At 39.6% G+C, this 14,887-nt stretch overlaps 1 protein-coding gene across 1 annotated transcript in view; it reads left to right on the top strand.

Annotated features, from left to right (window-relative positions):
* The window catches only part of Aco1 (aconitase 1, soluble), a 50,689-nt gene that overhangs the window by 13,318 nt on the left and 22,484 nt on the right, over positions 1 to 14,887 (top strand). Inside the window, exons 2-6 of the mRNA XM_013026642.1 lie at positions 7,117 to 7,235; positions 8,265 to 8,433; positions 9,347 to 9,484; positions 14,125 to 14,194; positions 14,321 to 14,504. Coding sequence (XP_012882096.1) covers positions 7,139 to 7,235; positions 8,265 to 8,433; positions 9,347 to 9,484; positions 14,125 to 14,194; positions 14,321 to 14,504 — 658 coding nt within the window. The 5' untranslated portion in view covers positions 7,117 to 7,138. The remainder of the gene's footprint in view (positions 1 to 7,116; positions 7,236 to 8,264; positions 8,434 to 9,346; positions 9,485 to 14,124; positions 14,195 to 14,320; positions 14,505 to 14,887) is intronic.

Raw genomic sequence — 14,887 nt, forward strand, 5'->3', positions numbered from 1 at the left:
AATGTATGTCACACAGGACATCAGAACCCTTTCACCCAACTCCTTCTGCTAATAATTGAAATCCAGGAATTTAAGGGAATTGATTGGGGACAGTTTAAAGTGATGTACGTGTGCAAGGTTTGCAGTGTTGAGTGGTAATACTTTGAAACACCCTAAGTATTTTAATGATAAAGCTTTCCATGAATCATTTATCTATTCACGTAGTAGATTTTTATTTTAAAGTGATGTAAAATATCATGGTTATCCCAATGAGATATTTGTGATCTACCACTCACTGAGAAAAATTTGCAAAGCAATGGGTTCTAATAATTAAAAACTACACTGAGAATTCATAGTAAGAAAAAAATCTAAACTGTATTATTACAGAGATCTTTTATTTTCTTCTTTAATTCACTTGCATTTTGTGTTGTCTATACAATGAGGATCTGTTTGTGGAACATTTTTTTCATGTTTTCCAATACATTTTTATTTTTATTTAAATTTTATTGTAAAGGTTATGTACAGAGGAGTTACAGTTACATAACTTAGATAATGAGTAGATTTCTTTTTGAACAGTGTTATCCCCTCCCTCATTTTCTCCCATACCCCCCATCCCCCCTCCCGTCTCCCTCAAGTTGTGTGAAGTTCATTTCTAACATAGTGTCTAGTAAGTATCACTGTTGCATTGATTCACCCTTTGTTCCACTATTTCTGTGTTTCCCCTTCCCTTCCCCAAATCAGATAAACATATACCCAAGACAAAAAGCACAGAAATCAAAACCAGTGACAACAGGAAATAAACCAAAAGGGAAAAAAAGGAAAAAAGAAATAACTGCAAATGGTACAAGAAAAAAAAAACCCACAAAACTCTTGTTTCCATTTCTTGGAGTTCATTTTGTTAAGCACTATTTTATATGGTCATATGCACATAGCTATTGAGCTATTGTGGTCCTCTCCTAAGAATATCCTCCTATGTTCTCACTGTGCAATGCTTAGAGTAATATTTAATTAACCATGTCCAATCAAGTGTAACTGTATGTCTTTTTGGATTAACATGTAGATTTATAGACATATTCTATTAATTACAAATGAGGGAAGCATGCAGCCTGTGTTTCTTTGGGTCTAGCTTACTTTTTCCAAGTCCTTCCATTTCCTTACAAATGAGGTGTTGATTCCTTATTTTAGCTATGGTAAATAATGCTACAGTGAACATGGTTTTGCTGGTGGCATTAGTGCTGGCTGGTTTGTGATCATTTGGGCAAATGCCCAGAAGTAGGATTGCTGGGTTCTAGGGAAGCTCTGTTTAGTCTTTTGAGGAACCTCCATACTGCTTTCCAGAGTAGTGGAACAAGTTTACACTCCCACCAACAGTGCAGTAGCATTCCCTTATGGCCACATCCCTGCCAGCATCTGTTATTATTAGTTTTCTTGATAATGGCCATTCTAACTGGGGTGAGGTGAAATCTCAATGCTATTTTGGTTTGCATTTCTTTTATGGCCAGAGATGTTGAGCATTTCTTCATGTGTCTGTTGGCCATTCTTATTTCTTCTTTGGAGAAATCTCTCTTTAAGTCTTTAGCCCACGTATTGATGAGGTTGTTGTTTCTTTGAGGATTTGGGGTTTTTTGGGGGGGGATTTTTTTGAGTTCTAAGTATATTTTAGATATGAGGCCTTTGTCTGATGTATAGCTAGTAAAAAACCTTCTTTATGGAGCATTTTCTTAATTGTCACTACCCAAGAAGGTTACTAGTTTGGTATCCTGGCACAAGAGAAAGAGGAAAGGGAATTGGGGACTGGGTCAGAGGAAGAATCCGCTTGATTGGCATTTGTGACTTGATTAAAGTCTGGGACTAAAGCTAAATATGAGCCATTCCAGGATTCTCTTCAGACCAATTTTATTCCGTTAGTGGATAAGGAGAGGGATCTGAGATAGCACAGTGGATTTTATCTACAATTCTAGTCACAATTTTATTTTTCAGTAAATCTCTATCAGACATTAAAGAAAGACCTAAATATTTGATAGTTCCAGGAAGTTTATGAAGCTAGTCTCTCTTCCTTTCAAAGAACATTACAAAGCACTTTTTTTTTTTTTTGCCATTCCTGGAGCCTTGAACTCAGGGCCTGGGCACTGTCCTTGAGCTTCTTTTGCTCATGGAAAGCACTCTACCACTTGAGCCACAGTGCCACTTCCGGCTGTTTCTGTTTATGTAGTACTGAGGAATTGAGCCCAGGGTATCATGTATGCTAGGCAAGTACTCTGCTACTAAGTCACATTCCCAGCCTTATAGGGCACCTTTTTTTTTTTTATTTTTTATTGAGTTGCTGGTGATCAAATTCAGGGGCTACTGCATGCCAGGCATGTTTGGAAAGTTCTCTACTATTGAGCTAGATCCCCAGCCCCCAATTCTCATTTCACAGAGATATGATTAGAGGTATTTATGAGCTGGGTTAAATGATGGTGTAGCTATTTTAAAAAGTAAGTAGTAGCTGGGTGCCAGCGGCTCATGCCTATAATCCTAGCTACTCAGGCGGCCGAGATCTGAGGATCACAGTTCAAAGCCATTCCAGGCAAGGAAAGTCCATGAGACTCTTAATCTCCAATTAACCACTGGAAAACCAGAACTGACACTGTGGCTCAAGTGGTAGAGCACTTTGCCTTGAGCTGAAGAGCTCAGGGACAGCATCCAGGCTCAGAGTTCAAGCCCCATGACCACCACTAACAACAAAAAAGTAAGTAGTAAGAGTGCAGAGCAAGGCGGAAGATTAGAAGCATCTACTGTTTTCACTCAGACAAGGGAAAGAATCTGATATCATGGAAGAGAGTAGACTCTGAAGAGAGGAAAGAATAGAAAAGTACCAGAAACCATGCGGGAGGTCACAGGGAAGCACAGAGGTAGGTACAGAGGGAAAAAGAAAAAGCAGCAGCCAAGACCTCTGAGCTGCCCCATAGTTACCCTGTTAGGGAAGAGACCATTGAAGACTGCAGTACAAGACAAAATGAGAAGGTCCTGCATTGCCGACAGACCACCAACTCTAGCTGTGAGAAAAGCCCACACATCCAGCAACCCTTAACACCAGCACAAGGCTATGTGGGGCAGAGACCATCCTTGTAGGGAAGGCTTAGTGAGGAAAGGCATTGTGCAGCTTCTCCACAGCGAACTGGGAGGGAGTTACTATGAGAGACTGGCATCAGAGCATGGCCCAAGGGCTCACTGGACACTTCACCATAACTTTTGAGTAAAATTTAGAAGCAGTGGTTGAGGAGACCCCAAAGACGGCCCTCCCAGAGGTTTGTCCGTGAAAGCCTTGCAGCTTCCTGTTGGATCACACCGTAGAGATGCTGTTTTCACCCTAGGAGAAAAGCAGCCGCTTATCACAACATGGGCATAGACTGCCAGCACACTGCCATGAGAGACAGCTGCGACTCAGGAGACACAGGCATGGGTTGTCCACAGCTTCATCCTACCCTGCCAGGAGATAATCCCAATACCACAGCCAACATAACCATGACCCTTTGAGCTGAAGGTCTACCAAGTGCTCCTTCTCCAGGGCCTGCTTCCTGGCTGTATGTGGAAAACAGAGCTCCCAAATTGAAAGAATAGGATTTCCTTTTGTGAAGAGAGGTTGTTGAAACACTGCACTATTGAGTCCCACTCTCCTGTGTGCAAAACCTACCTCCGAAAAACATGATTTGTAAGTCACCAGCTGATATTTCATGACGAGTTGGCTTTGATGCCAACTGTTCCACAAAATAATTTTCTTGGCTTTCAGAATATAGGTGCAGTGCAGATGTAAGCTGTCTCTTCAGTCCTTTTGTATACTGAGTCTTCAGCCATCTTTCTTGATTTTATGGCCAGGGAAAATGTACTTCAGCAGGTGGAAAGGACCCAGGAAGAAGTTCTGAATGATGGCTCCAACTTCACTGCTTAAAATATATCTTGCCCTTTTCTTTTTTAAGTCTATCCTCTTCACTTTTTCCTCCTTGTTTTTTCCCTCTGGCCTCCATGTATTATCTCATTCTATGAAGAATTAGAGAGGATGGCTCCTGAACATATTGTGAAATGTGCATGCTGATTTCCCTTTCCAACAAAGAAACAAAAAAATAACCTCCAGCCCTTTCCCCTAAAATCCATGGTCTGTTCTCCAGGTTCATTTCTGTCTTTTGTTATGGAGTGAAGATTGGATGAAACAGAAAGAGTCCGGAACACCATGGGAGGAGGACAGGGGCAGAAAAGAACTACCAGACTTTGCCAGACTTGCATGTAGGGGCTATTTTCCAAACTTTCCAGCAAAACCAGTTTTAATTACTGTAACAGGGCTGCTGTTGTTTTCTACTGACCTTTGGCTTAGTAAGATTGGCAAGGGACGGACGTGACAATGTCTGACTTAGAATAGTTGCTGGAGGATCCCTGCAGCATTCAAACCTTAATCTTCTGCTTAGGGGCAGGTGAGAGTAGCCACAGCCAACATCATCTTTAGAACAGGAGTCACTGCACCTAGAGAGGTGGAGTAGTGGGGTAGTAGAAAGAGTCAGTTATATGCCCTTGGGCAAGATTTTCTGTTGTTGGAGTTGCAGCTTCCATAGCTAGAAGATGGGAATCATAATAAGCTTGTGTTCATGGACCTGTTGCCAGGACTAGAAAAGATGTCACGGGCAGCTTGGCACATGCGTGCGCTTACTGAGTAGTTGCTTCTTCTCTCTCCTAACTTCTGCAGGTAGAATTTGCCTGCTGACTATAATGAAACTCTAGACCATTATAGTTCCTAAGGAAACAAGGAGGCAGACACGAGAGCTCTTCCCATCCACGTTTTTTTCAAAGCTACATTGGCAGCTCCCAAGATGCTGACTTCATAGGGTAGAGGAGTGGCAGGCATCTATGTGAAGGCAGTGGCAGGCTCAGGGCATCTGTGAGCTGCAGGGAAAAGGAAATCATCAGACTTGGTGTCACTGAAGAATGGCAAAGCTGGGTACACCCTAGTTACTGGTTTAAACAATGAATTTCAGCAGATTCCTGCTCCCCACCTCCCTTTAGGATGTGGCCCAGAAGTAGGAGCAATTCAGAAATGTAAGGCTGTCTAGATGATGGACAACTTATCTAGCTCAGTGCTGCCTAGAGCTCCCACCACCTCTTCTGACCCCTGAGTGTCTGAAACATCTCCCGCACTCTCTGGAGATGCTCTTCTGTTGACTCATTCATCCAGGCAAATGAATCAGTAGTTTTATAGTGGCAGTTGCTATTGTTTGGGATAGGAAAGTTGAATTTGGGACCTTGGCATGGGTGACAAACCAGAGTGGCTAGCAGTATGGCTTCTGTAATACCTATGTTCAGAATTCCTGTTAAATGGAATTATAGTCTCATTTTCTGAGCCAAAAGATTTTCAAACTGCAGAGGAATCAGCATAGTTTTTGCCTTCTGTCCTGTTAGTGGAGATTTTAACAAATTTTGTGCATTTGTGTGGGCTTTATCTACTATGCACTTTCACCTCAAGAACTAAATGCACCCAACTTGTGCACCCTGCTTCTCATGTAGGGTTCTCTGCCTGTACCCTGAGGGCTCCTAAGTTAGGCTGAGCCCTTCCTCTCCCCTGTATTCTGAGTGCTGTCCCACTGAACTGGGTGTGAGTTTCTCATCTTGCTTTCCACAGCCCCCAGCCAGGTCTCTCAGCACCTGTGCTCAAACCACCTGCCCCTTCCTCCATCTGTTCTAATTCTGTAAACCAAGGTACTTCCAATAGTCAGCCTAAGTTACATACTTTTATAAACATTACTGATGCCCTACTATAACTGTTCGGCCTGGCTGGGACTTTCTCTCTTAACTTTCCACAATTCCTAGAGAAGGAAGTTGGTACAGAATGAGTCCTGCCCTTTTCTCCTGCTGAAAAGCAGATGCTGCAGATACCATGTAATACAAGAGGAGATGACATGTTCCAAGAACAGTGCTAGACAAATACCATGTGTTTGTCCTCTCCTGCCTGGCTCAAATACCTGTAGCATGTTCTGTTACTTGCTACACTGGTAACTCCAGGAACACAGAGGCTGCTTCTCAACCAACTGGTTGGCCTCAAAACTACTTGATGCAGGTTTGGTACCTTGTATTGAAGCTTGGGATGAAAAGCATTTCAAATTTCAGATGACTTTTGAATGTTAGCATGTTTACACATTCATGAGACTCCTTGGGGATGATGCCGAAGTCTCAACATGAAATTCATTCCATGTGTAAAAACCTTATACACATGGCCTAAAGGTATTAATACACCTTTCACAGTGACTGTCACTTGAGATCAGGTGTGAAATTTTCCACTTGTGGCATCATGCTGGCACTCAAAAAGTTTCAGATTTGGGGGCATTTGGGATTTCAGCTTTTTGAAGAAGTGGTACCCAACTCATACTGGATCTCAGACAGAGGTGTTTTAACATATGTGTTTTCCATTTTAAGTCATTTTTAAAGTAATATGTGTACACAGTTAAAAACATAAATAATACTGAAGGATGCACAATAAAAAAGTGAGACTTCCAGCCAGGATCTGGTGGCTCATACCTGCAATCCTAGCTACTCAGGAGACTGAGATCTAAGGATCACAGTTTGAGGCCATCTTGGGCAAGAAGTCCATGATACTCTTGTCTCCAATTCAGCATTAAAACAGGCAGAAGTAGAGCTATGGCTCAAATGGTAAAGTGCTAACCTTTAGCAGAAGAAAAAAAAAAAAGCTCAGGGAAAATTCCCAAACCCTGAGGTCAAGCCCCAGCACAAAAAAAAAAAAAAAAGAGAGAAAGAGGAGAGAGATTTCACCTGTGATGGAACCTTGCCTCCTGCTAAACAGATAAGTCCAGATCAAAAGTCAGTGTATATAGTCAGATTCCTGTGGGGAACATCCTCCATTTCCCTATTCACTGCCTCTTAGCAGTAGAAGAATACTGGGAAGTTATAGAAATAAGACAAGTTGGAATTGTATGTGGCTTTCTCAGTAGCTTTACAGAAGCCCATTTCATTGCTAAGAATATTATTCTTATATTCATTAAGTCTTACCCACCCCCATTTTAAAAAGAAAATAAGTGATTCTCTAAGTGAATGTGTACCATAATTGTTAAATAGGGCCTAACTTCCAAAGGAAAAATTAAGTTCTTTCTTTTTCAGGGAAGTGTGACCATCAGTGATCATGAAGAACCCCTTTGTGCACCTTGTTGAGTCCCTAGATCCTGCACAACCAGAAAAGAAATTCTTCAATTTGAATAAATTGGAAGATTCGAGATATGGTAGGTACATACTCTCATGTAATTGTTCTGTTTTAGTAGTTGGAATATTACTAGCTTAATGATTAAACTTTGTAACATATTACCCTCTAGGAGAATTGGTAGAGGGAGATAGCAAATGAATGGGAAAATGTTCTTGGATTAAGCATACTGGTATGTGTATGCAGACAGACAGACAGACACACACACTTATATTGATGACTTTTTTTTAGTATTTTTTATATTATATACATGTAACACAGTATTTATATGAACTTACCAATTCATGCTCTGTAAATTCTATATAAGATCATGTTTATAAAACTTAAGGATTAGGAAGCAGAGTCTCAGGGAGAGCTACTGACACAGCTCAGGTAACAAATTATATGAGGTGCAGAAGGAAACAAGAACCAAAGTCGTTTTTATCCCAGACTCTTTGTTTATGCTACCTTTGTTGCCTTTTCCAAATAATATTGGTAATTTTCCTATACCAAGATCCAACTTCTGTTTTGCAAATAAACAAAATTAATTTTCTTTAATTACTATAATGCTATCTTAGAAATTTCAGCTGCAGGTGACCATGTTGTGATATTTAGGATCTTCCTTTGAAAGATGTCTGCAGATATACTGGAACTTCAATTACAATAATTGTAAATGGGTTATTTTCTCAGTTTTTGAGCTTTAGTTTTAATAAGGTTCTATGCATATGTAAATGTATATATTACTTGATAACTGACTGATAGTGAGATGTGATAAGTTAAGGAAAACTTCATGTTATTGCAACCCAAGGCAAGGCAACCATTTAAAATGAAAAATAAACTAGAATATTTTTGTTTGCTTATTCACCTGTGAATATTTTCTGCTACCAAATATCTCCAGTGGCCTTACTATCCTTAAACTGTCAGTTACTTTGTCCTTTTTCCCTGTTAGTAGAATAATCTGATGCTTCATCTCAAGTTTATGTACAGATTGAGTTCAAAGAGAGCTCTTACCATAAGGTGCCTTACGATTTCATTTCAGGTTATTTTCTAATGCTTTCCCCTTTATTCCTAGGACGCTTACCATTTTCTATCAGAGTTCTTTTGGAAGCAGCTGTTCGGAACTGCGATGAGTTTTTAGTGAAGAAAAATGACGTTGAAAATATTCTCAATTGGAATGTCATGCAGCACAAGAACATAGAAGTGCCATTTAATCCTGCCCGTGTGATCCTGCAGGACTTTACGTGAGCCTAATGTCACTTCTCTTCCTCTTCCCCTCTTGTCTGCCTTTCGATGACTATAATTTGTCACCCAATATTTAGACACTTTTGAAAGAAAAAGGTGGATCTTCCTACATTCACAAGAGTAAACTTGGATTGTTTCTTCCCATTTCTAGAAATGCTCACCTCCCACCAAAGCCTCTTTTCTGTGACATACATAACCCTCCCATTAAACAAAAAAAATGTTACCTCAGCTGGGAATGTGGCTTAGTGGTAGAGTGCCTCTCTATCATGCATGAAGCCCAGGGTTTGATTCCTCAGTACCACATAAACTAAAAAAGCTAGAAGTAGCACTGTGGCTTAAGTGGTAGCCTTGACCAAAAAGAAGCTCAAGGACAATGCTCAGGCCCTGAGTTCAAACCCCAGGACAGGTTAAATAATAATAATAATAATGTTACCTTATTCCTTCCAGAAACCAAATTTTTTTCTAAAGGAAAATTACTGATTTTTTTAGGTAACAGAAGCAGCAATTTACTTGACTTAAATATGTCTCACAGCCTACTTTTCTGAATTAGATCCATTCTTTAAATTTGGTGTGAAATTGAAGGTGTGTTCTATCTTCTCCAGGCCTTTGACTACCCCCCTCTTTTGTAAATGGGAAGCAATTATGGCAAAAAAAAAAAGAAAAAAAGTTTCCAAGGGAACATGTCAGCCTTCCCACAGTTTCTCTACCAGTCCATAGTTGTGGCCTAGTTTTATAGCTGCATGTCAAGAGTCCATCAGTCATAGCACATACTACTTATGAGATTTCTGCTCAGAGAAATATGCTACTGTTACCTTCTCTCATGAACGGCCCCTTGTCAGCACTGTCAAAGGTAGCAAAAGTGTAAAATCCAATTACCCACAGTTAAGGCTGTTTAATCCTTTCTTCCCCTAGGGGCGTTCCAGCTGTGGTTGACTTTGCCGCCATGCGCGATGCTGTGAAGAAGCTGGGAGGAGACCCAGAGAAAATCAACCCTGTGTGTCCCGCTGACCTTGTGATTGATCATTCCATCCAGGTTGATTTCAACAGAAGGTGAGGCAGGATTATGAGTTCTTGAGTATTCTGTTTTGTGAAAAATCTTGGGGTAGAAGTTGGTTTTGTCTTTGGCCTTTTCTTTTCGAAATATGTTTACTTAGAAGAAAATCTTTAAAAGGTATTGTCAGGAATATTCAAACTGAATGTAGACTTGGCAGTGAATTTCTTTTGTGGAGAGTGGACTCTTTAAAGATTTATTTTTTTGTATGTGTATTTACTTTGGTTAAGAGCAGCCTGCATTTGTATAAAGTTTAAGTGAAACAGACAATACATTAAATTCTGCCATGAGTTTGTCAATATAAGTATGTACTTAACTGAGTTAAATTTGGATTGTTTTCATCCCCTGGAGCTTTTTTTAATTGTTTTTTTTCTTGTTTTGTTTGTTTTCATTTGGCTTTGGTAGTAGTGGAGACTGAATTCAGGGTTACTTGTTAGGTGAATCCTCTCCCATTTGAGACATGCCTGTCAAGCCTTTTTGCTTTGGTTATTTTTAAGGGATTGGGTCTCTCCATTTTGTAGAAGCCAGCCTGGGCTATGATCCTTCTGATCTCTGCCTCCTGAATAGCTGAGATTACAGGCATGACCTGTTCAGGTGTACGCCTGGCACTTTATTCCTCTTTTTAATCCCAAGTAGTTGTCTTGTATCTAGCTGTTTTGTGGGTCTTGGGGGTTTCTCTCCACTTCTGTTTATTCTGTTGTCTAAGATAGCCTCTCCTCTCTGCTCCTGTCCTCCACACTTAACTAACAGCACTGTATATTAAATTCTCTTGTAATAGTATTCTGGAGATTTTATATTCTCTGTTCTAGAATTTCCACTTCCAAGCTTGCCTTTAATCAACATCTGAAATCCAGAAGAAGCCAATAATGTTCATAGCCAATAATGTCCACTAAAGTATTACTTACAAATGAAAGCCCAGGAGCAGTCCAAATGCCAAAGAAAGATGAATGGTTTGTTAAATTGTGGTACATCCTAGAAATTATTAGGTAATTGTTCCATTATGTTTATAAAGTGTTTTATTATTCTTGGAACAAGCTCATGATAACTCAGTGAGCCAGGTCCTAAATTGTAGGTGTAGAAATCTCAGCTAGACAAAAGATATATGGGAATTCAAAGATGAAAAAGAAGTACTAAAGCAATCATTACTGGAATTGTAACTGGTCTTTGTTTATTTTTACACTAACAAGATATTACTTCATAATTTTTTAAGTCATATGAAATAAACCAGTCAAAGGGAAATAAAACTACCCTGGAGATTTGGTTGGGTTCCAGAAAGACTCAAAGGACATTTAGGAAATGATCATTTTTCCAATTAATATTCAATATTTATCCAGATAAATTTAGAAATGTACTTTGTTCTCTGAATTGACAATTCTTGGGCAAAGAGACTGAATTCTTGCCAACTGTCTTTTTCCTTTGCAACCTTAGCAACCTGCCTTCACACCTTTAGATCACAGGGGCTCAGTTTAAAGTTTCATTTCAAAATGAAACATTGAAGGCATAAAATGATACTGTATTTGACAGTTAAGTATGTTTCCTAAAGTCCCCTCCAGAAATGATAGGAGTGGCCCTACAACACAGGGCCAGCTTCATCTTGGAGAGGCTCATTGATGACTTACCTTCATTTTGCCTGGCTAGAAAGTCAAAGGACTAGTGGAGACAGAAGTGTAATTTCTAAGACCTCTTGGCTTAGAAGTTGAAGTATTTATGGTTATTAGTGCATCTGCGTTATCAGTTAGTTTACCTTGACTTTCCCCCCTTTAGATCTTGACTTCCAGCAACTCTGGTTTTCATTTTTTATGTCTTTCCCATTTACACTGTGAACATTGCATTATGAAAACTACAAAATCCAGAGGATGACCTCCTAGTCTTAATATCCAAATCTAAGCCAGCTGCTGATTCCAGCTACTCAAGGGGCTAATATCTGAAGGATCATTGTTTGAGAACACCTTAGGCAAAAAAATTCAATAAGCTCCATCTCCAAAATAACCAGCAAAAAGCAGGACTGGATGTATGAGTTGAGTGGTAGAGTGCCACACTAACAAGTATAAGGCCTAGGTTCATACTGCAATACCAAAGAGAGAAAAGAGAAACACAAAAAAATAGATATCTAAATCTAGTAAATATATATATATATATATATATATATATATATATATATATATATATATATAATTGGAGAGGACAGTTAGAATTGTTTTCATTGATGGTATTTTATTCTCTTTTCCTGTGTTTCGGTTTTGCAATTTGACCTCCTGATCTGGTTCCTTATTTTTGTTCTTATAGCTCTTCCAGAGGTAAAGGGAAAGGGTGGTAGAATGATGCCTTTTTTCATTCTTTCTAAGCAACTTGGCCTACTTTGAATAATATTGGTTTAATGTTGTGTTTTGGGAAGTTAGGATATAGCTATTGTATATTTTGTTGTAACATTTTACATAATTACCTTGGAAGTACATCCTCCTAGCAAGAATTTCTGACAAGACGTCATGGATGTGAAAACTGTCTTTTTTAAAATATGATTTATGAATTTCTAGAGCACCATTCAGTGTGATTCTCATAAACTGTGAACAGTGTCCATATGTGAATTCAAATCATATAATTAGCAAACAATTTTTCTGTTTGTCTGTGAGGTCATTCACATGCAGGGATCTTGCTTAAAGTTCACAAGATGGAAATAATTTAGGAAGAACTCTGAACTCTAGGTCTGTTTATTCATTCCAGTAATTAGGACTAAATGAATTGACAAAGCTGAGCGTAACAGATGTTTTATTTTCATAGTAAATAGGTTTTTACCTAGAACTACTATAACTTGGACATTTCTGCCTGCTCATCCTCCCATGAATGTGTTGCTTTTGTCAAGCTAATGTCTCCAGCATTTCCTGGGGCCTGCATTTGCCTTCCACCTGACAGCCTCCTGCTGCTGGAGGAAAGAGAACAAAAGGACAGCAACTTAGTCCAGAAGTGCTCAAAAGATGGGCACGGGCCCCATAAGCAAGAATCTTACCCAGAAGTAGAAATAATGGCTGGAGATCCCTTCTCGTTTTGGTTTGGACTTTGTCAGACCCTTTAACAAGCCTACTGTGGACCAGTATTTATTGGGGTTTTTTTGTTGTTAGAATCAATTATTTATCATAAAGTGAACAATTTCAATTTTAAACATAAAATTGCTTTTCTTCATACTGAACTCAAATATGAGTGAACAGGATTTTATTCAAACTTTACAAATATCATTTACACTTAGCCTGAGTTTAAGCCTGAGAGAGTTCAACCTGAAGTTAGACTTCATTCTAAACAGTTAAGCATCTGACAACAGTGCAGAGGATGACCGTGCATGACCATATACAACCCAATGGTCCAGAGAAATCTGTGAACATTGACACAAATGAACTTCAACCCTTTACTTTGCTCTGGTCCACATCATCTTTTTTTTCTCCCTTTTCCAGTCCCAGGTATTGAACCCAGGGCCTCAGCATGCTAGGGAAGTGCGTCATACCCTGAGCTACATCCGAAGCGTTCATAAGATCTTTGGAGCCTAAAATTGTCTACTGTAAAATAACTTCAAATGGGGCTGGGAAGGTGGCTCAGTGGTAGAGTGCTTCCTTGCATGCATGGGGTTCGATTCCTCAGCACCACATAAGCAGAAAAAAAAAGCCGGAAGTGGTGCTGTGGCTCAAGTGGTAGAGCACTAGCCTTGAGCTGAAGAGCTAAGGGACAGCGCCCAAACCCAGAGTTCAGGTCCATGACCAGACCCCCCCAAAAAAATCTGCAAGTGACATATTTATGAAGGTGTACCCAGATGCAAAATTTTAGCTCAGAAGCTGCTTTAGGTGACAACTTTTCAGTCCTCACTGTTCATCATGTACTTGAAAATATGCAGCAGCATGATACTGTTTAGTAAGTTTATAAAAATCAGTACTTGTAACAAAATATAAAATACAGAGTATCTCTTTTTCAAATATGAAGTCTCTGAATGTTTCATTCATCCTTTGGTTTCAGACCCATATAATGCAGTCATATGACACTGTACACTTGAGCACTGAGACAGAACACTGTCCCTCTAACTGGGAGGGAGGTAAACTAGTATTTGTTCATGAAGCTAATTAGATTAGAAGAAGAGATTCGTGAACCGTGTAATTTTAATATAGCTGCAAAGTGCAGCCACCCAGAGAGAGCAGAAAATCATCCTGAAAGTGACTGAAGTTCTTGGAATGGCCAGTTACAGCCACACAAACAAGGGAACACGTGCATGCCAGCCCACACGTGGCTCAGCTCAGAGGAGTGGCAAGGTCTTGGAGGGAAAAGGGTGCAAAAACAAGTGTTCCCTAAATGTCTCTGAAGCCACTGTTGTATAAACGTCTTGAATTTGTTTCTTGAAGTCAGACGTCACTATTAATTTTAACATCACTCAGTGCATGTTTTCTGTTCACCATGCTTGAGGACATTGTAGGAAAGAGCCAGATAAATTTGTATAAATTTCAAAATTTGACACTCCTTCTCTAGATTGTAATGGTGAAATTTACCATACAATCCAGCAAGGGGCAGAATATAGCTGCAATTGGCGTTTATTCATTACTCGCTAAATTTAACTGTTAATTTCTTCAGCTTTGAAATTCCTACAGTTAGTTTTTCTTTCTAACAGGACAGACAGTTTACAGAAGAATCAAGACCTGGAATTTGAAAGAAATAGAGAGCGATTTGAGTTTCTGAAGGTATGGGCCCGGTTTGGTTTTACAGTTCGGTCTCCTGGTTGTGGGGTTTGAGGGAGGGGTGTGTAGGAGATGGACTGGTAGAAGTGTGGCAGGTGTTCATGGTGTTCTCTCTTTGTTCAATCCTAGTGGGGTTCCCAGGCCTTTCACAACATGAGGATTATTCCCCCTGGCTCAGGAATCATCCACCAAGTGAATCTGGAGTATTTGGCAAGAGTGGTATTTGACCAGGATGGATATTATTACCCAGATAGCCTTGTGGGCACCGATTCACACACTACCATGATTGATGGCCTGGGCATTCTTGGTTGGGGTGAGTGTTCTCAAGAGTGTTCTAGAGTATTCCAAGTCACATCACATCTCAGTGGCGTGAATTTATATGACCACAAGTATCGAAGGAGTGTTTTTATCCGCAGTTTCTCACTTCTTCCTATACTTACAGTGCCTAGAAAAGCATTCAATTTATATTTGGAAAACTAAACTGAAATGAGGGGTTAGGGGCACTTTGTGTAAATGAAATTCATATGGGATATTTAAAAATAGAGGCTGATTTTTTATTTTTTTATACCAGTTCTACAGTTTAGACTCAGGGCCTCATGTTCTTACTCAGCTTTCTTGTTCCCAGATGGCAGTATACTGCTGGAGTCACACTTCCAGTCTAGCTTTTTTGCTGGTTAATTAGAAATGGAGTTTCAC

Source organism: Dipodomys ordii, unplaced genomic scaffold, assembly GCF_000151885.1.
Source record: "Dipodomys ordii isolate 6190 unplaced genomic scaffold, Dord_2.0 Scaffold95, whole genome shotgun sequence".
Lineage (NCBI taxonomy): Eukaryota > Metazoa > Chordata > Mammalia > Rodentia > Heteromyidae > Dipodomys > Dipodomys ordii.